At 47.3% G+C, this 27,850-nt stretch overlaps 1 protein-coding gene across 1 annotated transcript in view; it reads left to right on the top strand.

The window, feature by feature from the left end:
• Window positions 1-27,850, top strand: part of LOC138468291 (exportin-5-like) — a 1,210,104-nt gene that overhangs the window by 14,536 nt on the left and 1,167,718 nt on the right. The window contains exon 2 of the mRNA XM_069608777.1: window positions 15,247-15,368. Within this exon, the coding sequence (XP_069464878.1) occupies window positions 15,247-15,368 (122 nt within the window). The remainder of the gene's footprint in view (window positions 1-15,246; window positions 15,369-27,850) is intronic.

The following is a 27,850-nucleotide window of genomic DNA, read 5'->3' as shown; positions in this document are numbered from 1 at the left end:
CTCAACGGAGAAGTGAGCTGATGTGTTGAGGTGGGTACATAAGACAGAGTAGGCGACCAGGTCGAATGCTGCCGAAAGGTCTAGGAGGAAGAGTAGGGCAGCTTGGCCATTATCTCTAAGTTAATCAATCTGTGTTTTAATGTCAATGGGAGCAGTCTCAGTCCCGTGTCTAGAACGGAAGCCTGATTGTCTAGCTCCTAGTAGGTAATGTTCTTCCAGGTACTTCTGTATTTGTACATAGGCGACCTTAACACCATTTTGTAGAAGAAATGGTACGGTTGTGATGGGTGAATAGTTTGTAGGCGTGGCTGGATAAGTGTGTTTTTTTAGTAGTGGAAGTACCCAGGACTGTTTTAAATTGGTAGGGATAGAGCCGGTGGAGAAGGAAGCATTGATTAACTTTGTGATGAAAGGGGAGAGGTCTCGGGCAGCATCCTTAATAATCTGTGCAGGGCACAGATCTCCCTGACAGTTGGAAGGTTTCAGTGACAAAATGATTTTTCTACTTCAAGTGTGGTGACTTTGGAGAAGTTGAAGTGGGTGGTTTCCATTAGAGTAGGCTTCTCAGTCGGTTTGGCGGGGAGGGGGTCATTCAAGGAGTCTGTGTTTTTTTTTTTTTTTTATAGGTGACTGTTTTGTAGGGTAGCAATCTTGGTAGCTAAGGCATTTTGGATTTCTGAACACCAATTTTTATCTTTAGCACCATATTTACTGTATAAAACCTGTCCTAAAGGGGTCTCTAATTCTTTGAGGATGGAGACTAATTCCTTCATGTTTGATTTGGCTTGGGATATACGCGAATCAGAGGTTCGTTTTGCTAGGCAGATTTCTATTTTGTAAAGGGCTGTGAGTTTGAGTTTATTGTTTGTATTTTATTATTTGTAAAGCACACCTAACCCGTGGGTAGCAGTGCGCAAAGCAATAAGAGTATTGTAAAACTTAAGTTACAGAACACACAATAGATGAATCCAACTTGGTTACAGTGTTGGAGGCATCAAACATTAGGACCGATACAGCAGAGTAGAAATATAAGTGAATATACATAGTTTGCAGGTTGTAGCTATATCTAAGCATCTAGGTGAGAGGGAATACAAATTATACAATTTACAGGTGAGAGGATTGAACAATATATACAATTTATAGTAGGCGTTGCAGTGAAGGAGTTAGATGTCTTGGTGTTAAATGTCATGTTCCTTGATCCAGTGGGTAGTGTTGGATCGGAATTGTAGGTAGGGAAGGTCTTCCCTGAGAGATGGTGGTAAGGAATTCCAAAATTGTGCTGCTTTGACAGGAAAGCTGTTTCCTCCAGACAGTGCGTTTGAATCTTGGGACAATGGGGTTTAAGTTAGCCTTTCTAGTGGGGTGGCAAGATGTTGGTCTGGTGAATCTTGTTATCAAATATTGAGGGGCTGCTTGGTATAGGCATTTATGCGTCAGACTGATTTAAGGAAGATTTATCTTTTGTAGAGCTCCAATTGTGTGATCTTCTAGTCTTCGAGATGTGTGCTTTCTTTGGGAGGCTTAGGGCTGCTTTTAAAGCATTGTTTTGTACGGTTTGGATTTTATTTGTAATGCATTTATTACTGCCTATATAGAGCGCATTGCAGTAATTCAGCTTAGATAGGATCAATGCTCTAGCTAGAGTTCAGTTATTTGGTGAGAGGAATGGTTTGTCTGCCCTAATAAGTTTGCAGGTATAGGATGTGGCGGAGGCTATAGCATTGACTTGTTTTTTTGAAGGTAAGCCTTGAGTCCAAGTAGAATCCTAAGGTTTTGGCCTCCTTAGCTACGGTGATGGTATTATTGTCAATGACAAAGGAAGTGTAATTTTGGCCTAGTTTATTAAGGTTGGGTGTGGTACCTAGGATGAGGATTTCTGTTTTATGATCATTCGGGCATAGCCCATGAGAGGCCATCCATGCCTGGATGATGAGTTACACTCGATTTACAAAGGCCAAATCCTTGTCATAATCCCACATCAACGGGATGAGGATCTGGGTATCATCAGCATAGTTAGTGTAGGTGATACCCAGGCCATCTAGATCGTTGAAAAGGGGCTTTGTAAAAATGTTGTACAGGGTGGGGGAGACACAAGAACCTTGTGGCACACCGCAAGTAATGGGCATAGGGTCAGCGGCTGCTGAGGGGGAGAAAACTTGCATGGTGTGGTTATTAAGGAAGGACTGAATCCATTCAGTTGCCTCTTGGGAGAAATCGGCTGCAGACTGCAGGTGTGTGCAGAGGATTTCATGGTTGATTGACCAGATCAAATGCAGCTGAGGGATCTAGTAGTAGCAGAAGTGCTGTCTTGCCCTCATCTCTCAATTCATCTATCTGTGCCTTAAGATCTATCGGCGCAGTCTCTGTCCTGTGCTGAGGTCTAAAGCCTGACTGTCGGTTCAAGGTAGTGTTGAATTTGTTGGTATGCTACTTTATCAAGGATTTTGAGAAGAAACGCCACTGTAGTGATAGGCCGGTATTTGGTGTGGGTGGCAGGATCCAGATTTGTTTTTTTAAGGAGTGGGAGGAACCAAGATTGTTTAAGTATGGTGCCAGCTGTAAAGGATGCATTTATTAATTTAGTGATAAATGGTGATAGTTCTCGAGCAGCATCCTTTATCAGTTGTGCAGGGCATAGGTCCCCATGGCAATGTGAAGGTTTGAGTGCAAGAATAACTTTTTTTCAACCTCTTTAGTAGAAACTTTGCTGAAGTTGAAGAGGGGGGGGGTAGACACAGGAGGTGTTGTCCGTATGGGATGAGGTGGAATGGAATTGGTGTTACTCAATTTAGAGATGGAGAGAAGGGATTCTTTTTTTATTACTGATCTTAGTTTGCAGAAAATTAATTTTATTGGCAAGGGCATTTTGAATATCTGTGCACCAGTTTTTATCCTTGATGCATAGGTCAGGTGGCTGGACAGGAGTTTCTACTTCTTTCAAGATTGCAAAGAGCTCTTTAGTATTGGATTTCGCCTGAGAGATTCGATGGTTATAGGACGTTTGTTTCGCAAGGATAACTTCTTTTTTGTACTGGGAAGCTAGATTACGTGGGTTGTTTTTTATTAATTTCTGACGGATCTGATCTCCAGATTTTTTTTGTAACATCGTTTCTCCTGTCTGATAGCCTTACGGTGAGGAGAGAACCAAGTGTTCACATGTTTGCAAGGTTTGCTCTTAGTTTGAGAGGTGCTATGGCATCAAGAGAGGATAGCATTGCTTTGTTGTACAGATCTACCATAGTTGAGGGATACAATAGCATGTCATCCGCATACAGTGATATCAGGTGCTGTCCTCATTTAGCTGTAATGCTGCTAGTGGCTTCAGCACTAGAATAAACCGCATCGGGAACCAGGGACAGCCCTGTCTAGTTCCTCTGCCTAGTGTCCACCTTTCCAAGACCACCGAACCTGTCTGGACTGGCAGTCGCGCACTATACAATAATTTCACCCACTGCAGATGCACCAGTCCTATCCCAAACTTTTTAGGACTGCTAGTAACCAGGACCATTTAAAGGAGTCAAAAGCCTTGACTGTGTCTAGTGAGACTATCGCCAATTCTTGGGAGCTTCCAGTGGTCTGGTCTGTCATGGTGCAATCTCCTGAGATTATCAGAAATGCTCCTCTGAGGGATATATCCAGTCTGGTCATGGTGTATCAGGGCACTTATCATTGGTTTCAATCTGTTTGCCATCGCCGCAGTAAGGATCTTACTGTCCTGATTCAACATCGACAACGGTCTAAGATCCGCAGTCAGGGTCTATTTTGCCCGGCTTGAGGAACGGGATGACTGCTTCCCTGAGTCTCTGGCAGTCTACCCTGTTCAGATGCCTCATTTAGCATGGCCAACAGTGGTGAAAGCAGGTATGCCATATATGTCTTCTAAAATTCCCTACGGAGGCAGCCCCTGGTGTCTTATTGGTAGGTAGGTTACATATTACAGTTCCTCCAATTCCAGTGGTGCCTCAAGTCTTTCTCTATCGCTTACCTCGAGCCTGGGTAGGAAGATGTCTTCCAACACATAGTTTATATCAATTTCTTATTCCTCTGTTTTATCGGTGTACAATTTACGATAGTATCTCTGAAAGCACTCATTTACCCCTTCTTGTGTGTCTGAGTATGCCATCCTCACGGCGCATCTCTCGGATCACCTGTTTCGGGGTCTCGCTCTTACACAACCAGGCTAGTAATCTGCCTGGCTTATCCCCTTCCGCATGCTCTCTCTCAATATATTTCCTATAGTTGAGGTTACATAATCTCTCCCAGTGGATTTACATTTTCTGGTTAGGTGTCTTATCACCTCAGTCTTTTCTGTGGAGTCCGGCTTCTCTTGCATTTTATCCTCAATCTTCCTTTCTGTGGTTTGCAGGTCTGCCATTATGCCCCTCAATAGCCCAGTCGACTTTGATATCGCTACCCACTTATTACTAACTTAAATGCTTCCCAAAGAGTGCCAGCTGATGCAACACTTCCATCATTTAGTTCAAAGTACTCCTGTACTGCTTTTCTTGGTCTTCCCTGAACATTGTATCCTTAAGTGCCTCTGCTTGAAGTTTCCATGTTGGTATCCTAGGCGGCGAGATCTGCTATGTCACTAACAGTGGCGTGTGGTCTGATAGTACTGCTGCTTTGTATTCCGCACCCTTAATCTCCTCCACCATGGAACTAGACACCAGTATGTAGTCTAGCCTGGTGTATAAGTCATGTGGGGCTGCATAATGGGAGTACCTCCGACATTCGGGGTGAAGCTTCCTCCATATCTCAGTGAGCTGGAAATCTCGTATGAGTGTGGTCAGGGCCTTTGCAGCCGGGTTAGGCTTGGTTATTTTGTCGTCTGATCTATCCATCTTGGGGTCTAGTGTGCAGTTAAGGTCCCCTCCAATTATGACTGCCATTGTCAGCCCATAAATGGAAGAAGCAGACAGATTCCTGAAATAAGGTGCAGTGTCGTTCGGGGCATAGATATTAATCAGATTGACTACTTTATTTCCCACTATCCCCTTTACCAGCACCTTTCTCCCATCTTCTCTTACTTCCTGTTGCAACAGTTTGAACGGGACGTGGGGCGCAATCCATATAAGGATCCCCCTAGCATATACTCAGTATGTGGCCCCTATTGTGGCCCTTTTCCATTTCCTCTTCATCAACTCTAGTTTCTCTTTAGTTAAGTGGGTTTCCTGTAACATCACTATATCTATCCTTTGCCGGTGTAAATACATTATAACTTTGCTCTTAATATAAGTATTCCGCGTACATTCCAGGTCACAATTCAAAGGTCCCCCATTTTAGCTATAGCCTACTCCGCCCACCCCCCCACCTCTTCATGTACAAATGTAGTTGTTTGTAGACGTCCTGTGTTGTGCTCTTGTATCATCTTGTCATTCCAACCCCCCCCCCCTCCCAACATTTGCCCTGCTCCATCCCTGGCTCTCGATCTCCCCTGCATCTCGAACCCCCACCCTGTGTCACTGGTGTAGAGGTCGCTGCGGGTGATACTATATTACTATATTATCCTATCTATTACTTCTTTCCTATCCTATTACTATAGTATCCTACCTAATATAACCTCTGGGAGTGAAGTAATGCTCCCCGGTATTGCTCCCATATGTTAGTTTCAGTGCTCCTTGTCCTTTATAACAGATTGCCCTTTATCTACTCAGCTTCTCCAGATTTATCATTCCACTGTTAGGGAGAATTCTCTTAAGGCTAATTTCCCCAACCTAGTGAGTCCGCCAGCAGCTTTGCTGGATTTTTGGGGTTTGTTTATTTCTCCTGCTAAGAGTGAGACTCTTTTACTCCCACTCTTAGGCATGATTTGAGGTATGTCTTTGACTTATGTGCTTATGGGCTATGGGGGGGGTTCCTTTTTACTCCATAGGCTATCATCTGTTTTTCTGTATGTGTGGTACACAGCACCCTCTGTGCATTACCACAGGGGTTTCAGTGACCCCCAAACATAGACGCTATACCCTGGGTACTGACTACTGTCTCCCAGGGCTTGTAAAGTCACCATTGACTTTACTAGTCTTAAATTGTGATTAGAACAGTACAAACCATCGTGGAAGTACTGGTAAGGGGTAATTCGGTCGCCCCTGGGTCTGTTTTCAAGGGGGCACTGTCCAGTCCCCCCTTGTCGAGTTTCTGGCTGGTGGCAGTGGTTCACGCGAAATATTCCACTGGAATATTCTCTATGGGATTTTCCTATTCTTTTTAAACACACCACTTTTTGGTGCAATGTTAAAGATACCGCTGGTTTATTTAATAAATCACCGGTTGGGTCTTTTTTGCCAGAACTCACTTCTAAAATGGCGTTTGTCCGTCTCTGTAACTCTGACCAAGGTCGAGCCCTTTGTTCTGCTTTTTGGCGGGCTTCTTCACAGAAGACCTCCAAATGGTGCCACTCTGTCTGGGTTCCACAGGAATGGTGGAGGGGGGGGGAATTGGCACCCTGGACTGCGGTGCCTCGGCAACCCAAGTCACACTCTACTCTGATTGGACCTAAGAATCCGAAGAGGGACGAAGCTGAGCCATCTGCAACGACTTCACCACCGGTGAAGCCCTGCTGCAGCTACCTTACCACTTTCCCGACGACAATAGAAGATCTGCTGGACGAGTCGTCTTCCTCTGAGCTGGTGGGACCAACCAGTTCACTCTTTTCGCCTTCCTAAAACGGCTCTTGATCGAATCGCCCATGCCAAGCACCCCGGCGGCCGGATAGCCAAGCTCACCACTTTTGACTGCGAATAAAATGACCACACCTTTTAATCTGGAACGCCGCAGCTGCTTTCATCCCTGTGCAGTGCAACTACTCCACGGTTCCTCCTCGACGCGATCTTATCTTCCCCTGGTCGGAACCACGAACTGCAACTACTGCCAGGAACAACTGCCCCCGTTGGAGCTTCCTTCCCCTTTAAGGTACTGTGTTCTGCCTTGCCTCCCTAGGTGACCCTTAAATCCTTGGCTTCTAAACTGGGTTGGCCCCAGGCCTTCTAACTATATCTTCTGAATCAACCCAACCTCTTTTGAACTCCCTGCAAGACTTTCAGTGCACTTTAAAACCGTTTGATCCTGGGCACATTTCGCTTTGCTCCATTTAAAGTAGACCTGGCCTATGAACTTTGGCTCTATAGTATAACCTGCCTTTCTCCCCTTGCTCTGAACTCTTGTGTTGGGAACTGTTTTATGCTCTGCCTTTTCTCTTTTTAACCTAAACTATTGGAGTGCCATCTAGGTTAAGCGCTCACTTCTGTCTTAACAAATAGTTGTGCTTTAACCCTGACTTGTCAGATGGTTATCAAGGTAGGTGTATATACTTACCTGACTGTGTTTTTGATTACTTTTTACTGACAGTGCTAGTGTATTGCCTAAAGTGTGTTTTAAATAAATAATTATATACTTTTTATACAAAGCTCTGGTCAGTGTTTGTTTGCTCTACTGGGTTTTGGCCCTATTGTGTATACTATGCATACTGCCCTACTCTTCTTGAGAGAAGTCTGACTGCTCAGCCACAGCTACCAGGTAAATCTGGGTGGCACAGACTGCTACCAATTGGGTTTACTGCTTACTCCTGTAGTCTTAATATTTTTGCAGTGTTCTCCAAGGGAACTGCACAGGATTCTGCCTAACACTCATACCAAATCTAGCAGAGTCCCATGCGCTCCCCCCCCCTCATGTCTCATATTGGGGGTGATGCTCTGATTTACCCCACTGGGCCCCCCTCTTTGAGAACAAATAACTTGTCACTTATCCTTCGCCTCCTGATCATCGTCCCTGTCTGGACAGTTAATCCCGTCCATCCACCGTGCTGCATCTTCTGGGGTCTCAAAGAAGAGCGCTTTGCCTCTGTGTAGAACTTTGTCTATTTCAGGTTGGAGTTTGTCTCCTTGATCGCCACAAAGTTCAAACGTTGCTTTTGCACCAGGAATGTATAATCCGGGTATGCCGTGATGGTCGCTGAAGCCCTTGAGATAGTTCTGCCATTTCAAACGTACTCCAGTATTTTTTCCTCGGTCTCTGTAGCTCAGGATCTTGGCTATGATCAGTCAGGACGGGGCTCCTGGCGGTGGCTTCCTTTGTGGGCCTGTGCCCTTTCCACTGTGAATCCCTGGGATAGCGTCCCTGCACCTATCTCTTGTATTATGTTGTCAATGTACTCCGCAGGGTTGGGGGTTTACTCGTTTCCGTAGTGGCCTTCATCTCCTTCTCCTTCTCCAGTGTGCCAGTTCGTTCAGCTATGGTTCTAACATCCTGCTGCAGGAGGTTGACATAGATACTGACCGCATCTATCTTGTTCTCCAGGGAAATTTTCAGTTCTTCAAATTTGGATTTCTATGCAGTTTTGAGAGCGGCTATAGCTTCTGGGATCAGTTGATCACCTCTTGGAGGCTCGCTTTTTCCTGGCGTGATTTGTCCTGACTAGCTTGTACCTTGCCCAATTTGATTGGGCTTGGCAAAAATAACTAGCGAAGATTGTTTTTTGTTTTGGTCACCTTGGACGTCATTGTGTTCTGCGCTGGTGACCTAACCTCCTTGACCTGTGGGTTTGGGTTTTCTTCAGTGCATAGCTTAATGTATGCCAGCTGGACAGGCGGCCCCTCTTGTTTATTCTGATGTGGTCGACCCCCCCCTTTGTGTGCGCTTAGGGGCCTCCACACACGCCTCCATACTCTCCTGTGTGGTTGACACTATTTGGGCTGCAGCGGTCCCTTCTCGTGGCCCTCTAGTGTCTTGACCGCTTGGTCTACTTGGGTCGCAGAGCCACAGGAGTTTGCGTCTAACCAAGCCTCACCAATCGTTCAGTTCCAAGAGTCCTCCACTGTCCAGCCGACATTTGCAACACACCACCGCTGTTCAGTGCATATATCTTTGCCCAGCATTATGCCCTCTTCATCCCCTCTGACATGTCTGTTGGCGCTCTCTGCTCGCGCCATCCACTCTTTGCGTGTATCAGCAGAGGGAGGGGTTACCTCCCTCCTACTTCTTGGATACTGTGATCCTATTGTTGGTGGGTGAACTGCACGTGAAGTTTAGGCGCATGCTTCTTTTCCCTGTGGCCTGTTATGTCCATCGGTTAGGATGAGTATCCTTGTATGAGTGCTCTTGCACCCCACTTGTGTACCAGAACGCTCTATCCGCTTAATGGCCGGGTGCCATCTTGATTTTCTCGTGAATGTTTTGTCTACCAGCTTATGTGGGTAATTGCCCAGTACCATTATGGCATTGTACAGTTGCAATAGTTCTGTGTTTCTTCCCAATCGTGAAGCCCATGTTCACTTCAGCAGTGCCCGAACGTGTCCTCACCTTCCGATTCCACTTGCTCAGACGGATGATGATTGGCCCGTCACGGGAGCCTGTCAGTCATCCGTGAGGCAGCTCCGTGCGTGTGTCCTTAGTTCTTATTCACACGCAGTCCGCTATGCGCCCGGACGAATCGCATCGGTAGCCATGTTTTTAATCATTATCACGGATGCTCTGCAGTAAAGTTGCACCCAGCTTCAGGGATTGGGCTTGTGTCGTAGGGGGGAATCAGCTTGCCATGTCGCCTGTCTGGTGTGGCTCCGTGCTTTTCTCAGCTGATCGGTTTGTTACGGTCCATGAGTGTGGACTGTGATTGGGACGGGCGCACTCTTCTCCTTCCCTTCACGATCCCGCTCTGCGCCAGGATTTTTCTGCAATTGGGCAGCTCATAGCGTGTGCATGAGCCCCCATTGTAACATTGGCCCTGCGCTTGTTATCCCTCTGGGGCTATCGCGGCGTTGCTAAGTGTTTCCAGGAGGGTGTGGGACGTCCTCTGCCTCGCTCCTCATTCCCACATGGTTTGTGTCCTCTTGGTGTGCCTCCAGTGTTACTTCGGATGCAGCGTGGGGCGGCAGTACCGGAGAGCCCAGTTTACGATGTCTCCCCACCTCACATGTGAGTTTCACTGTCCGCCTGCCTCGCTATTGTTGCAGCGTTAGGCTGCTTCCAGCTGTCTTTCAGAGCCACTGCAATATGCGTATTGATCGTGTGTCCTCTGGGCATTTCCACTTTTCCAGCTCTCTGGCACCATAGTCCAGGCGTCAGTCTCTCGGTCAATCCCTTTGTTTTGTGTGGCCCACCATTTTGGATCCACCGTGTACAGATTAAACAAAAGTTCGACTTGCTGTTTCTTCATGAAGTATATTCGCGTTTCCCATAAGGACTCTTCCAGTCGTGTTCCAGCATTTCACGGGCCGATGCCCGTGTTTTCGTTCTTCCAGGATCTCGCCGTATCAGTTTAATCGCAGGATTATTGTCAGATCATCGGGAGCTCAGAGATGCACGTCTATTCACATGGCTGTTTAGCCACGCCCCCAACATTGGTAAAAATTTGTGGTCTACCAGCGTCGCAAGGTCCCTGGGGATTTAAATTCCCAAGTACAGGGTAGCTATGTTCTCAATTCTCACCCCACCTACGTTTCTTTTGTCTCTAGTTGTAGAGTCGTCAGTTCCAAAGGGCATTTTGCTAGACTTGGGGAATTTTTTATTTTCATGCCCGAGAACTGACCAAACCAGTTTAATAGAGCAGTTCCGGCAGGGACTTTTTTAATGTCTAATAGCATAGGATATTGTCTGCAAACAGAGTTTAAAGTCTTAAAATAACACCGCATATTCCGGCAATTTGTTTAGGTTTTCCCTAATTGCAATGTCCAGGGGCTCCATCATAAGGGCATATAACAAGGTGGAGACGGGGCAGCCACTTCTAGTTCCTCTAGTAAGGCGGATGGGGACCGATGTAGTAGTTAATGGCCATCCTAGCCACTGGGTCATTGTAAAGGGCCAAGATCCATTGCCTAACGATGTGACCCGATCTTTTGCAGGACCTTCCCCATGTAACTCCATTCTACTTGATCAAAGGCTTTCTCGGGATCTATTGAGACCAAGTAAGCACTCATCCGCTGACGTTAAGTTGATCGCTTTTTTTTCTTTCCTTATCTGATCCCTGGCGGCCCGGTATAAGCACTACTTGGTTCCCATGCACCAGGGAGGACATTGCATGGTGAAGTCTATTGGTGAAGACTTTTGCCATGATGTTTACGCCGGTATTCAACAATGAAATGAGGTTGTAGGATTGGTATAGTGATGGGTCTTTGCCGCCCTTTGGGAGAACGACTGAGGGCTGAGATGATGGATCTCGGGAGGGATCCAGACACAAGGGCGTTGAACAGTTTGGTCATGATGGGGGGGGGGTGGGGGGTCAGAGTAGAGCGGAACGTTTTAAAGAATCGCCCTGTGAAGCCATCTTCCCCAGGTGCTGTCCCCCTTAATTTTACCTATGGTATCCAGAATCACCTCCTTGGTAAACTGAGCTTCCAAGGTGGGTACTTTTTCTGGAGATAAGGGATGGTGAGAGAATTTAAAAACTTGATGTTGGAACCTGCCTCATTATATCCAGTCTTAGAGTTTCATAATATTTACGAAATTCCTCTGCTTTTTGTGTCTGGAAGTTTTTCACCTCTCGCTGATTGTATTGCGGCTACCCTTCTAGAGTTTCTCTGCTCACTTAAACTCCAAGCCAAGATTTTGTCTGCTCGCTCCCCCTTTTCCATTTATTTTTGTTTTAGGAACACCACTTTACGTATGTTCTGCTTGATGGATCAGGAGGGCCTTCAGTTCAGCTCTTTTTCTGGAGCTTCTCTTGGTCTCCAGGAAGCATTTGGGACCTCGGTTTTCCCCCCACCCACCCCCTCTCCCTCCTCCCGGTTGCAGTTTTTTATCTTGTTCCGAAATGCTGACTCTTCTGCTTCTCTCCTTTTTGGCTCCCATCCCCATTAAGACTCTTTAGATAGTTGCCTTGAATGCCTCCCTCACCCCCACCTTGTCATTGAAGTGGAAGAATTCTTTAATGGATTTCAACAGTGTCTGGGCTATTTCCTTATTTTTTAACAGGTCGTTGCATGATCATTTAGTACTGTTTAACTGAGAACCATTCCCCTATTCTGACTCGGACATGTCCTGGTCCGACCACGATATGGACTCTGTGGTTGATTGCAGCTCTGTTATTAAGGGGGCTTTCAATTGGGAGGTAGTCTAACCTTGAGAATGTATCATGCACTTTAGTAGTAAGTGAACGGGGGACCCGCCCACTCACTTGGGAGAAAGAATCCACCACCCCCAGTTCTTTGTCTTTCAAGCATAGAGCTTTTTTGTACACCACATAGGAGACCGTGTGGCTTCCCTTTTCCTGTCGGTCCGGGTCCAGCACATGTTGGTTACCACTATAATTGATGAACCTTCAACGAACAATTGAATCTTACCCTTCAAATCCCAGAATAGGTCTTGTCCGTCATTCGGACATTACACCGAGACATGAATAACTGCATTGCATTTGATCTCCCCCTTGACCATTACGTAGTGACCAGAGATATTCTGACTCCGCCTTTGGATAAAGTTTAGATTGGTAGCAACCACAATTGCAACACCCTTCTTTTTAGACTGGACGCGCTAAATACCTTACATACATCTTTGGCTGTAAGGGCCGTCTCCTTTGCTCTCTGCCAGTGTTTCCTGCAGAAACATGTCTAACTTGGACTGGTGGAATTCGCGTGTTAGGGAATCTCTTGTTGGGAGAGTTTAAACCTGACATTTAGTGAACCCAGCGTCAAAGAACAGATCGCATTCGCCATTTACATCTGAATTTGAGCCATATACCATCCTCTTATCGTGACCGCCTAACCTGTGAACTGGTGTCATAAACCCAACATTGTCTTTTGATAACCCAACCTTCTGTATAATGTTCTCAACTGAAATATTGAACATGTTAAACCCTGTGCCATCCCCCCAGCCCTGACGCCTTGACTCCTGATATGCGCCTGTCTCATGGGCTTTTTCTTTTAGCTCCCGTGCTCTGCGATTTGCACCTCCCTGCTCCCCAGAGGGCAGCCACCAGGACAGCCTCTTTGAGCATCTCTTGTGTCGTCTATTGATGATCTCTGTGACGAAGTTGTATTTGTACCCCTCTTACTCAAAGGCGATAGAGAAGTAGAATCTCCATCTGTATTGCACACCCTTTTCTGGGAGCCATTTGGTTAGGGGAGTGCAGTCTCTTCTGCAGGACAGGGTGACCGGGTCTGGAATATAGAAATTTCGCAGGATCCCCAAGCCACTAACTTTTTTTTCGCCATTTCAAGTATTTTTGCTTTTTCCGAGTAGTAATGGAATTTAGCCCACACTGATCATGATCCAGAGGCGCCCCTCCTGCTCTGTGTGCTCTGTCAATGCTGGATTCTGTGGTGTTCTCGTCATTAAAGATTTTCCTGACTACTTCGTTTATGGCTTTAATTATGTCCCCTTGCGTTTCTCTATCCCTTTCTGTAAGGCCAAAAATCCTCCGGTTGCACCGGTGTTCTCGGTTTTTCGGAATTGTCAATTTTCAAGGAAGACTGTTACTCCCTTGTTCCAGTTGAGAGATTCTCATGTCAATCTGGGTCTCCACGATGTCTATCGAGGATTGGTTTGCCGCAAGGCCCTGGATTCTGTCGTCCATATTGTCCACTTACTTGTCGAGCCCATCAAGCCTTTTGCCAATGTCCAATCTAAAGCCCCTTATTCCTCAAGCGGTGCTCCCATGTACTTAAAGGACTGGGAGCCCTCCATGCTTGGTGTCGGCAAGGGGTGGGGTGTAGTCACCGGAACATGCCTGGAACATGCTTTGTAGTGGAATTTTTGGAGCATGGAAGACCAAGTCATGAGTGACGTGCCTCCCAGGGAAAACTGCAAGATCAGGGTGGCGGCTTGGTGGACGATCAGGCTCCCGCACCAGTCGAGCACTTTGCGTGGAGCACCAGGGGCCCCAAGCCCTCCCGACTGCCAAATCCAGTCTGGGGTCAGGGGGCCTGTAAGGCGGGGGGGACCCTCAAGTGGCAAAACGCTCCTTGTTCTGGGTTCCTTCAAGGCTCATTGTTAGGCTGTTGCTGGGCTGCAATGTTGGGGAGGGTGGCCCAGTTCTTTGGGGGTGCGCAGGTCCTCCACACCACCTAAGGAGTGGCTGTGGGGGAGCAGGGGTTCCAGCGGGGTGAGATGGAACAAGGGCACAGCCAAGATTCGCCCGGCTTCGGCCCAGTGCCCCCCCCCACCTGGATCCTGCAAAAGGGCAGCCCTCCTCTTCGGAGGGCAGCTGCGTGGAAGTGGGGGTTACCGGGTGCTCTGGAGGCCTTTGTCTGGGGGGGCCCTCCCCTCCACTGCACTTCCTCACTGCTCCAACGGCCCACAGTGACCCTCGGGTTATGAGTTCTCCATCTCAGGGCCTGTGGAATTCAGAGGCTGGCGCTCCGGGGCCACTTCAATAACCGCTCGTCCTATGTCCGGGACTTCCTCCCACACCAGATAACTTCAGCCCTCTGGGGAGGCGGCTGTCTCTTGTTTCCAGGTTGGGGTCAGGGGGTGCTCAGACGTCCCGTTGCTGTCCCTCACTCCTCATTTTCTCCCTCCACCATCGGGGATCTCCCCTTTCCAGACCCCGCACAAGGGGTATAGGGCTTCAGGGCTGCTGGCCGTGCGCTGCAGCTTCTACCCCTCTCGGCCCGGGCTGAGCTCTGTGGAGCCTGCAGCCGGATCAGTAGCTGGGCCCCCCATCGGTACCCCTCTGCGGGGCACATCTCTGCATTCCTCGGTCACCAGAGATCGGGGGGTAAGCCTGAGATGCGCCCTGGTATGGCACACACGAGGTATGGGTTATTGTTGGTGGGGGTTCTCTGGGGCTTGGGGGAGGGGGGGTGCTAAACCCAGAATGGACCCGTGGTCTAGGAGCTGTGCAGAGCAGTTACCTGATCTCTGCGCCACCTGCTGTATAAAGACCAATGGGATCAACAATTTTTGGGGTTATGAAAAAGGACAGCAGAAGCCACAACAATTGAATTCTGCCTTAACAAATACCATGTACCTTTACTTGGCCCTGCCTAGCTCTTGAGAGTATAGCCTTGACTGCTCTTCCATGTGCACACTTTACGGTCTGGCCAGATGGAGAAAAGCTTTAAAACCCAGGTGTTTACTGTTCCTTCTGAAACATACTTTTTAGAGTAACTTTCTTTTAACAGTGGTGGTGTTGAATATATTTATTTTGCATATTAACTTGTCTGGGTCTCTTCTGAGCTGTTTGGGTTCAATTTTCATACGGTACAGCCGCAGCTCCAACTTGTATTTTGTTCATCCTCTGAATTTACTAAATTAGTTGCTTATGTGCTGCTTGTATAGTCTGTAATTGTGACTTTTTTTTATACATGTCTTCTTTAGATGTGTGAAGGATTTAAGCAGGAGTGCCCATTCTGTGTTGCTTGTGGACTGAAGTTGGCTGAAAAATCTCAACCGGATATTGCCCGACACTTTGGACTTCAGCTTCTAGAACATGTTGCCAAGTAAGAATGTTAATATTTTGCGTTTTGTTGGTAAAGCGTCATCAATTGGTGATGTGTAGTGGATAGATTAATGCCAGAATCTTTCATAAATCTGACCAATCAATCCACTCCATGATCGCTGGTGAGAGTTCACCAAGTTAAGCATGCAGTTGATAGACCCTTTTAGTCTCCACACCTAGTTTCAGCTGGGGTGACTCAACTCAAGCTTTGCATTTGACTGCATACCATTCAGTTGGATAATATACCCACAACTTTACGATCGAAAGGTATTTGTTACGCTCACCTGGTATCCACAGGGACGCCACCCAGCCGGGTTACTCACTGGTTTGTTTCTCAGCCTTGCCCAGATGTGGTCTGCGTGGGGGGATTCTGCCTGAAAATACAGGAGGATTGTGTTCAAGTCTGACCAACCGGGGTAAGTATCCTCCCTCCACACCCGTATGATTTCAGCCCCTCTGGGCCCTCTCCTCCCCTTGTAGTAGAGTTAGGCGTGGTCTCCGTCCTGCCTTCTTTGCAAGGGCGGGTTGTCTTTCATGGGTGTGTGCGGTCCAGTTACTTCACCGACGCCGGCCCTTCCGTTTGATATTGTTCAGGTAGGTCTTATTGCTGTTCTTTAGTTATCCTGCATGCCTTTCTTTGTTTAAAATGTTTCTTTTTTCTCCCTTAGGTATGCAGAGCTTCAGCGCAGCGAACTGGCTTGGTTGATCCCTGCTGGTAAATGATGGCGCATTAAGAGCGCTATGATGCGGTAAGTAAGCGCTATGAGCAGCGCTGCGAAGTCTTGCCTTTGCTAACCTGTGTTTTCCTTTGTTGTAGGTCGCATTGTTCTTCAGCGCGAGTTGAATGTCCGGAGTGGTGCCAGCCGAGAGGCGACCAGCCAGGTAAGACTTTTGAGCAGTTTGTAATTGCAAATGTCTCTACTGCTTTCTTTAATGTTGTCTCGATCTTCCTCTTTCAGGTCGTTCTGTCCGGGAGGCATGCAGATTCGAGGAAGCTGTTCTCAGTAGCTGCGAGTGGCTAAAGATGAAGACTGCAGGTAAGATGATGCTACTGCTAATTTTTGTCTCCTTGCAGGTTCTGCTTCTCCGAGGTTCGAGGGAATAGCTGGACACAGTGAGCGTCACGGTGAAAGCTGCAAAGTAACGCGAAACGTGTTGTCTTGCTTGGGTGTGGTTTTAAATAGCCCCAACAAAATAGTCCAGGTAAAGTAGTCCCTAGGCTACCACACCCAAAACACTAGACCGCATAGCTTGGTTCCTAGGAACCAAGCTATGTGGATGCCTCCATGTTGGCTGACTACACAATAAGTAGTTCCCGAGCACTGTTTTTCATGGTGTATGAGCCTGGTGCCAGGACTGGCCCCAAGAGGGTTTTGGAAGAGGATGCCAGGCTCTAGAGGCCTGAGTCCTGACTCAACCTGGCCAATGGATTTGCCAGAGGGGGTTTTGGGCGAGGGTTGTGACAATATTAAATGGCAATTGAGATGTGTGACAACACTCAAAACTGGCAGGCCATGTACTTTAGGACAGTTATGGGTCTTCCTGGTGACTTATTTTTCTCTTTACATACACTTGGCACTGGGTGGGGTGTCAGGTTTATTTCTTACTCATGTGTGGCATTGCACCAACTTCAGACCACTGCTGTTGTGTTGTGGGAACTGCAACAAATCTACCTCGGGGTGTGGATCACTATGCCCCCCCCCCCCCCCCACCCCCTGCTCTAGTAGCTCAGTTCCTTTGTGCACTGTTACTCCTATCTTACATTAAAACACATGAATAGATTCAACAATAGAAACACTTTTATTCATACATAGCAATGCATGATGCAAACACTACTATAATGGAAATCTCGAAGGTGCACCTTTTTAATGCTTTTGGTTCAAATCTACCATGCAATGCAATAACTATAAGCCTTACAGGCTTCTATTCCAAGCAATCTAATAACTCCAATCCACACCATTCCACACCATACTTCACACTCGCTCTAAGACAAACCCTTCTATCTACCCCATCTATCATGTGAGCCAAAGCTCTGTGTGAGTGTCCTAATTTCCCATGCACATGTCTTATTCAGCAATACTCCCCCCCCCCCCCCCCCCCTTTCTCTGTTTTGCTCTCTCCTCTCCAACTAACTCTGCAACTGGCTGGCCATTCAGTCAGTCGGGGCCAGGCCTCTCTGCTAGATCCCTGGCACATCTCATCAGCTCTGCTCAGAATGCTTCCCCCAAAGCTCCCTTGATCTCAGTCATCCAAACGTCTCTCGATCTTGCAATCTCTCGGAGCAGCTCCACCCAAAACTCCGTCTCCAACAACTAGAAACTCCCAAAGCCTCACCTCTCATACTGTTATGACGTATACATATCCATGGTTACACTTGTCCTCTCCAAGCTAAAATGCCTTTCTGTCAGCATTTCTAAATGTGAGCAGTGCCTAAATGTCTGTCATGCAAGTACCTTTTCAATCACTGCGTGTTCTGGTCAATGGCATTTTCTACATATCTATACCATAACTTCTTCCTGCGGTACAAAACACCATCTCCTCATATTTCTCCATTCAAATCCCGCTGTCTTCTCTGCATGTCTCTGCCTGCAAAACTCTCCCTCCATGAGATTGCCTACCCCGACCTTACTCTGTCTGAAGCGCCAGCCAGATAAAGCCTCCTTCTTAGCCTCCTTCTCCATGTCTCTACTAAGGCAAAGGCGAACTCTTATCAACCAAACTGTTTACGCATACTTGTTCACTAACTCATAATTTCTCCACTCTGCTGCGCTTCTGTGTCTCAATTCATGATGGCCTAGGAGCCAGCTATATGCATTCTAGTGTTTACTCTTTCGAGTGGATTGTCCTCCAACGTAGTCCTCATCTTAGATGTATTCCGTCCAGCTTTGCTGCTCTTCGTAATTTTTTTCTGCAGAGCGCGCCGGTCCCGTCGATGGTCCCTCGAAGGCCTCCGTCGGTGGCGTCAACGGGTGTATAAGTAGCATGCGCGGCGCCCGTTGGCCTCAGTTCCGTTTTTCCGCAGTATACGTTGCTTCGGACATTCGGCGCGCCTCGAGTTCTGTGAAGAATTATATTATAACAAAAAGAAATATGTCCTAGTCATCAACGCCGACCACGACTCTGAAATTGGGATTCAAAAAATGCAAGTCGCGCGGCTCAAAAATGTCGATCACGGACCCACACCGTGAGTGTTTGTGGTGCCTCGGAGAAGGCCACGACATGGAGGCCTGTTCGATGTGTCAGGCGATGACGGGGAAGGTCTTGCGAGAAAGGAGAAAGCTACAGGTAGGTGAAAAGCCTCTAGCATCAAGTCGAGACCCCATGAGGGGAAATCTCTGACGCGAAAGGCATCGATCTAGATCCTGAAGCGATTCTCATTGCTCGTCTTCGTCAAAAAAATCGAAGGAACGACGCCACAGGTCTCCCTCCACCACGTCGTCAGACGAGTCTCCGAAAAAGATGAAATGCCCAACGGAACATTACTCTTCCAAAGAGTGGGAAGCATTCAGGGTCAAAATGATGGAGGTGTTTGAGAAGGCGAAGCCTCGGTCTGCGCATTCTTCGGGGGCGTCATCGCTCTGAAAGAAGCGTGCCCTCCAGCCCGGGTTATCGAAAAAAGGATGGGGGGAACCTTCCAGGACGGCGAGCGAAAAACGCTCAAGTCGACCGCTCTAGGTCACTGACGCCGTCCGAGACCTATCACACCTTGAAGGGGAAATCGTTGTATACCGCCTCGACACCGTCAAAGCAGACCCTGTCGACGACCACCATGTCGGCACCTTTATCGACGCCAAAACCCTCGTCGCCAAAGGCTCCAGCCAAGCCAGTGAGGCCAGAAAAAGAGGTTACAAAACATGTAATTTCCTCAGAGCCTGGTACTACACCTCTTCCTCCTCTCCCAGAGGTGGTTTTGAAGCCTCTCCCTAGGAAGGAGTTTTTCAAATCCTTGACCTCAATTTTGAGGAAAAGGAAAGATCCGATGAGGAAAATGTACCTTTTGGTTTGGAATATGGCACCCCAAATGTCCCAGAATGCTTGATCTCAGAGGAAAGCAGGATGAAGGATTTGGTGGAGTCTTTACACAATGCAAGTGGCATTCACTTCTCCTGAGAATGACTTTGGTAGACGAGATCCAGGAGAGCATGCCAGTCCATCTTACCGTCAGTTAATGATCAAGGTGGTAGATTACTTGGGATGGGCAAGACCACCAGCCCAATTCGTCCAAGACGCTTTAACAGACCTATTGGACCATGGTCCCACTGAAGACCCAGTACTACCTTTTCACGTAGCCTTGCAAAACAGGGTGGCCAAGAATTGGGTAAACTCTGGATTCTATTCTGCCGGTAAAGTCCCTTGCATCAAAATACCGCCCAGCCAGTAGCGACCCCGGCTATCTGTCAAAACATCCAACTCCCGAGAGTCTGGTCATACAGGCAGCCACAGCTTCCAACAAACTTGTGTACCAGTCTATCCCTCAAGACAGGGACGATAAGCGTGTGGATGGTTGGGCACGGAAGATATTTTCTGCCGGGAGCATGGCATTAAAATCTGCCAACTCCACATGTGCCTTGGCAAAATTTTCGTACACTCTGGGAGTGCATCGCAATGGCAGCGGAGCACATACCAGAAAGGGAAGGGTTCCTAGCCATCATTGGAGATGGGGAAGGAAGCCATGCAGGAATCCCTTCAATCTGGATTGGACACTGCGGCTAGTGTAAGCAGGTCCATGAGCACTAGCACGGTAATGCGCAGATTTGCGTGGTTACAGAAGTCTGGTTTTGCACCGGACGTACAGAACCGCCTTCGGAACATGCCTTTTGACGGGTCTCACATTTTTGGCAGCAAGGCTGACGAGAGCCTTGAGAGGTTGCAGACCTCAAAAGCAGCTGCCAAGTCTTTAGGAGCGGCTATTAGGCAACCTCAGCCTTTTTGTGCGCAAGGGCAGTCCTGGAGGGGACGATCCTATCGTTATTACACCTCATGGAAAGGGGAGAGGAACGGCCAGTCAAAGGGGCCAGAAAAAGGCCACTCGCGGTGGACGAGGAAAACGTGCTAAGCCAGCTCCAGCGGCAGCCTCTCTGCCATCAGCAGCTGCAAAATCCGCCACAAAACCACTTTGAGGACTTGCATCACAAAACACCTGTAGGAGGCAGGCTGTCGCAGCATCTGCAAGAATGGCGAGCCATTACTTCAGATGTTTGGGCTCTAGAAATAATAGCCCAAGGCTACTGCCTTCGCTTTCTAAAGCGACCTCAAAGCAATCCATCAGGGAGACACCCGTTGAAGTCTTCAAACCTGCTCCTACAGCAGGAAGCTTTAACCCTGCTGGAGAAAGGTGCTATAGAACCGGTGCCTGCAGCGGAGAGGAACAAGGGATGGTATGACCAGTCTTTTTTTTTTTTTATATCCCCAAAAAAGACAGACAGAGGATTGAGACCCATCTTGGACTTAAACTTGAACAAGTTCCTCAGGAAGGACACGTTCAAGATGTTGATTTCATTAAATGTTTTTATACATACCATGACGAGCCAGTCGGATAGATATATATCGCGCACGCTTTGGTGTAAAGTGCTATATAAATAATAGAATACAAACAAAATACAAAACTACACAAGTGGTGCCCACTTCTACTCTGCTCACATGTTATTTCCTTGACACAACTGAGGTAGAGGCACAGGAATAAACAAAACAAAATACAGGAAAAGGCATTTTGGCACAAATAAAAAGAACCTTAAGTTATAGCTATGTCCTTTGCAGAATGGAAGCACTCGCCACTAAAAAAAAACAGACATGAGGATTCTCTGCAGAAAAGTCAGGCAAGTTACTTGATCTTATTAATGAATCAATCAGCCAAACAAGATCCGGCCAAAAGAATCAATACCTGATATGCAAATTAATGAACTGGAAACTCCATGCTATAACTGTAGGCAGATACCACAAAACCAGCAAATTCCAGGGGGTTTATGAATACAACTGCGCCCTATACTTTGTAAAGAGAACAGACTTTGTGAGGAAGGAGGTAAGCCATCCTTAAGTGCTCTCTCGACCTAATCCTATTACCAATACAGGAACTAGTAGTAATTTGAAAGAGCTTAACATTGAGATCCAACAAATAGAAAAGGAATTGATGGCAAATCCTAAATAAGGAAGAGGTGGACGCAATCTTGGAAGACATTTTAACGTGATACTTCAAGTTCCGAAGTAGAGCCGCATAGAGAACCAGATAGTCAACACAGAGTAAATCTACCAGACACTCCGAGCTGAAAGAACCACCACCCCAAACTCGGACTTTTTTTTAGAAGTCGGTCAAGGAGAACAAAGGGGGGGGGGGGGGGAAAGAGACCGCTAGGAGGACCAACAACAACGGAGGAAAACCTAGTAATTGATCATTGAGGGTATTGTCTGAGAGAAAAAAACTCTACAAAAAGGACTCTGCTTTGTACCCACTTACAACAGCACTTTGTTTGATACCAAGATAGAACTATATACGCTGGTAAGAAAAATGAAGCTGAAAGTCTTCTTCAGCGAACTTGAAGATAATTCCATCACACAGATGAGACTGCTCTGAAAGAATTTAGAGGTAAAAGTAACTTTATTCCTCCAATTAACATCCCTCAGATTTTTCAAAAACAGGTTGAGAGATCTCGAGAGTACATTTCAAGCACACTGGATACAAAAATATGAAACCGCACAAACTGCAGTTGATCAGGGGAACTCATAGTGATTTAAAGGTCACGATCAGATCAGCCGGCACGGGAGGTGCGTTAGTAATATTAGATACAGTTGACTATAACAATGTAAAAGACCACTGAGTGACACAAACGCATGCGCCAAACTTGATATGGATCCAACGAGGCTAGTCAAAAAGAACCTAGAACTTTTAGGAAAAGCAGAAGAGCTAGGATAGATAAACCACAACACTCGTAAATTCTTGACTAATAATCACCCTCGGATACCACATTTTTATACTTTACCTAAAGTACACAACCGTCATGTGACCGAGTTGAACATATTTTTAAGGACTTCCCTACTTTCGCATAACAGCGTAGCAGAGGCCTCCAAAGAAAAAACTAACAAAGAATTGGAACATTCCCTTGTTGTAACTGCGGGTACATTCTTGAAGGAGAACCGGTCAACCCTCGTACAGGAGAAAGGATCAGATTAGTTATGCAACTTGTTACAGAGCATCTATGCAATTAAATGCCCATGTGGACTATATTATGTAGGACAATCTAAGAGGGCTGCGAAAATAAGATGGAATGAGGACAGGTCGTGCATCTGAAATCACAACATTAATGCAGCATTAGCCAAACATTGGCTTGATAAGAAGCACAACTTGGCCCAGATCCGGTTCTAAATTCTCAAAGTTGTAACAAAAGGTGATGCACATGAAAATATCCAGATGAGACTGGACCAAAGAAAATCCTTTTGGATTGATTGGGTACACTAACATAGAAGGGTCTCAACAAAGAGATCAACTTTGTGTTTTGTGAGACCATCCTGGTTATGAACTTTGTGATATAGCATCCAATTGAAGCTAGGAACTATATGCATGCCATCTTAAAATGCTAAAATGTTAGACACCACATTGAGAGAAACAACTAACGTGGCACAAATGCTAAGTCTGAATAATGAAAGACGTTTTGCAATAATGTCTTTATCAACTGTATTTTGGGTTTGTGACTTGTTCATAAAAGGTGTAAGTGTGAAGGTAACGCACAATCAAGCGAAACGCAGGTTAGAGGTTCAGGGATGAGCTAAGGAATTAAGTGATGGTAGTAAGCAGATATACGATTTTGTTTGTAAGTACACATGACCTAGATAAATGCACTAAACAGATCATACGGTGATGTGTACCCCACAGTATGCAGATTCATTTTGAAACATGATGAATCACCTGCGCACAGTTAATATCAGCACAAAGAGTGTAAAATATCAGAGGACAGATACATAGACCGGGTGCACTTCCATGGATATTAGAACGTCAAACTATCTCATTAACCTTACAGTTAGATAATCATCTATGGAGAGTTTCACTGTCTCGAGGAGCTCTGAAATAAGCACGTAGAATTATCACAATAGGAGTTCTGAGCGGCACGGATGCCATGCACATTAAGGTCAGAGTCTAGATACATGATGGCGACAAGAGGCAGGTAGATTTACATGTATGAAAAGTATTGCACTTGTTCCAGATTGTTCCTTGATATGCTTGAAGCATTCTCGTTACGTACCCATAGCATAGTTACTGTTTTGGAGACTCACCCGCCCTCCCGTTGCTGTGGGACACAAGGTGTAAGTGCTTCAGAGCCGGCGCATGGCCCCTCGCCCAGTCTCCATGACAACAGTTAAATACCATGGAGAGCTGCGCATCCACGCAGCTTTCCTGGGTGCGCAGCTAGAAGCCTGACACTGCAGGTAAGAAAACCTTTACGCATCAGAATCGTATGGAAAGAGATTACACATTCGCGCCATTTACTTAATAAAATATGCATTTGTAGGTTACCGCATCCTTCATGTTATATGAAATACTGGTTACAAACGGGTGGCAACAGATTATGGTGAAACAGACAGCGAGATTTTAACCTTAACCCGCACCATAGTTACGATTACAATTGCATGCTATTGGATATTACTGGAAGACAGTTCCTCATTAAGACCTTTTTTCACTTTTTTTTGCTTCTGAACATTACTGGCTCGTCGTGGTATGTATAAAAACATTGAATGAATTTCCTCTTCAACAAATTTAAGTACGCATAGCCCTGAAGATGCACAGGTTCAATGCCCTTGATTGACCACTGGGTCTTTTTCTGCTTGAAACCACACTGTAACCAAAATTGTAGTCATGTGGATTAAAACATGATCTACAAATTTTTATAAAAGCTTTGTCATTTATAGAAAACCTATTTCTTCTCGAAATAAAAAGGAACGTCACAATATAAAGGGATCAATGAGATAATTTGTTCATGCTCATTTTGAGCTAACGGAGCTTCAAATCCTAGAGGTGGTTCCACCTTATCTTTTGTTGCATATATTTCTAATCCTTGTGTAATGCGATTAGTTCATTTTGACAGCTCCAGGCTAAATGAATATGATATAAACTGAATTGGATACATCTGGAATTAAAGAGAACTTAAATCAAAACTACACAAGTGGTGCCCACTTCTACTCCACTCAAAAGTGCTGGGTTTAAGGCAGCAGACAGGGTAGGTGCATGGGGTGGCCCGGAGGCAGTGCAGGAGGGTGAGCAGGTACCTGGGCCCGGAGAACAGAGGGTGGCCAGGTGCACAGTGCCAAGAGAACAGATCAGCAGGGTAGAGGGGGGAGCAACGGCAGAAGCAAAGAGGACGGTCTTGAGGTGCTTCTGGAACCGGAGATGGGTCCCTACGTTCTAGAGTGGCAGGAAGGCTGTTCCAGAGGGAGGCCACAGCTTAAGACGGATCTACCCCCAGCTCGTTTCTTTGAAAACCGACTGACCCTGAGGGAGTTAAAGGAACGAAGAGCTTGAGAGGGGAGGTATTTGCGGAGGGATAGCTGAAGCTCTTTTGGACCCAGGCCCCAGAAAGCCTTGTGGACATTGTAGAGGGTTTTGAATTTAATCCTTGCATCCACTGGCAGCCAATGGAGAGTTTTCAGAGCTGGAGAGATCCTATCCCAGAGCTTGAGGCCAAGGACAAGTGTTGCAGTCCTGTTCTGTATTAGTTGTAGAGGGCGGAGAGTAGAGGCAGGTAGATTTAGAAAGAGGCTGTTACAATAGTCCAACCTACTGAGAACCAGAGCTTGGGAGAGTGAGCCTCTGGGGGAAGGAGAAGAAAGGCAGATGACCTCTGAGGAGGTCAGTAGGAAGTTTGACTTTTTAGAGACATCAGAGATGTGGGCGGAGAAGGAAAGTGTGGAGCCAAAGATGACCCCGAGGTTCTTGGCCTCACAGGTGGGGGGGTAGGAGGAGGGCCAAGGGAGGCCGGCCGGCCAGAGAGTGAAGTGAGGGGGAAAGGATGGTGAAGGTGTGCCGATGAGGAGGTTCTCCGTCTTGCTGGCATTCAGACAAAGATCATTGGCGGCACAGAAATGTTGAAAGGCAGTTAGGCAATCGGAGATGGGAGAGATGGTGACTGGGGGCTGCCTAAAAATGAGTTGTCGTCAGCGTAGCACTGGAAATTTGAGCAGAAAATGGCAATGAAGTGGGCTAGAGTTGCTAGGTATTGGCTGAAAAGCCAGCGCGAGAGGTTAAACCCCTGGGGAACACCACAGGTAGAGGGGGAGATGGATGATGGGAAGGACTCAAGTTGAACCTGGGCGGGTTGATCAGAGAGGAAAGGTCAGCCAGGCCAGAGCCTAATCCGTGATATCCAGGTCATCGGACAGTTCAGCAGGATGGTATGGTTGAACGTGTCGAAGGCAGAAGAGCGATGGAGTAGGAGTACAAGAGAGGAAATGTTAGTTACGGTTGGAGAGCAGATATTCACGGATGTTCAGGAGAGCAGTTTCCATGCTTTTGGCAGCTCAGAAGCCAGACTGGTGGTCATGGAGACAGCCAACAGAATCGGAATGACGGTTAAGCTGCGGGATGGCCAGCTTTTCCACGAGTTTGCCAAGAAGGGAGTAATGGAAATTGGGCAATAGCTAGCCGGACAAGAAGGATCAGCTGTGGCTTTGAGAACAGGATGCACAAGGCAGTGCTTCAGAGGGGAAGGATCCTGAGGCAAAGGAGCGGTTGCAAAAATCTGCAATGGTGTCGATGTGGTCCTTGATGGTTTTAGAGCAACGGGGATGAACCGGTTTTGATGAGGCTTTCATAGATCCGACTTGTCTAGCAACCTCATCGGGGGAGGAAAGGACGAGCAGTAAGGTCGTGGAGGGCGGGGTTGGCTGAAAGAGGGTCAGCAAGCACAGACGGAGGGGAAGGGGAGAAGGTGAACAGGATGTCCTGGGTTTTGAGATGGTGAGCTGCAAGGGCATTGCATATAGCCTCGGAGGCAACAGGAGGGGTAGAGACTGCAGCAGGGTTGGCCAGCTCCTTGCAGATTTTAGAGTTCGGCCGAGTTGTTAGATGCCACAGAGACACGGGCTTGAATGTGGACTCTTCTTGGTGAGGACAGAGTCGGTATTGCCTTTGGAGCAGGCGACAGGCCAGTTTACCAGAGGATTAACAAGAAGCCCTCCATGTCCTCTCAGCCGCCCTACACTTTAAGTGTAACTAGGTTGTAGTTATACCAGGAATTGCACTCTGCTTTGGACTTCAAATGGATCCTCGTGCCAGGGGCAAGAGTATCAGAAAGAGTCGAGCAGAGATGGGGCTGTCAGGATGTGAGACAGCCAGAGGCAGAGGGGGGTGGAGAGAAGGTGGTAGCGAAAGCCTGAACTGACACACACGCTTCATGGGCTGGATGTCTGAGAAGGTAGGTGGCAATGTTGGGGTAGGCTTGGTGTGTGTGGGGGGGGGAAGAGAGGGGGAGACGGGAGAGAGGAGGAGGGAATGATCGCTCCAGGAGAGAGGAGTGATCAGAGGGATGGAGATGGAGATGGAGAGGGGGAGGGTCAGGAAGTCGACATAGTGTGTGCCCTGCAGTGTGAGTCGGACAGAGGGGAGGATGGACAGGGAGTTACAGAGGTCACGGAAGAGAGGGCAACAAGGTGAGCTAAATGGATATGGAGGTCATGAGAAATGAGGGCGTTCACCAGGAGGCCGGTAGATGGTAGCCACACTAAGAGAATGGGTAGGAGATAGACCAGGCATTTTACCAAGGACGACATGGTCTGGAGGTGGAGGACCCTCTGAGCTGTTAGTGTTTGAGGCTATTTTTTAATGTTCAGAATTGCACAGGTTTTGGCGAGAATGGCCTGGTTATGGGGTGTCTGGTTTAGGTCCACTGCGGTGCCCAGGGGATTGGGAGGGGGCTGCAGCCTCTTGGTTGGGCAAATGTGAATTTTCGGTGTACAAGCATTTAAAGGTTTCTTGAGTCTTTATGACAGGACCTACCACAAAGGGAGGGGGCCTGCTACCTTCCATGCCCTACCCAGTCCCTGTTGAAGTTGCCAGCTCAGTAAGGATCCACCTGTTGGGAGGCATGGCGTAATAATTTTGTCATTTGCAGGCCACCGCAAGCAGGATTTTGGGCCCTTCTGGGACTACATCGAGCCTGTCCTGGGAAAATTGGTCCCGGGTGAGATTTGAAGAACTGCCAGTGCTGTAGTCACTCAGCAAAGGGTGTGCCATTGGGAGGCTTGGGCCTCGCTTTCCTTTCAAACCAGGGGAGTCCTGTGCTGGAGCTGGGTTGGAATCCAGTAAATCGTCACCACAGGGACCAGCTGGTAGGTCTTGGGACCCGTTGTGGGTAGGTAGCAAGAAGGGACACACACTGCACCCCAGTCAGGCTTATGGACCAGCCCTGAGCCATTGTATAAGGCGATGGAGTATGGACTCTGCATGTCAACATTTAGACTCTGCATGTCACATTTTAGCGAGGGTTTGGACTTTAACTAGGG

The sequence above is a fragment of the Ambystoma mexicanum genome, chromosome 4q, assembly GCF_040938575.1.
Source record: "Ambystoma mexicanum isolate Mex_15411 chromosome 4q, UKY_AmexF1_1, whole genome shotgun sequence".
NCBI lineage: Eukaryota > Metazoa > Chordata > Amphibia > Caudata > Ambystomatidae > Ambystoma > Ambystoma mexicanum.
Note: the sequence above shows the minus strand (reverse complement) of the source record. Positions and strands in the feature narration are given on the sequence as shown.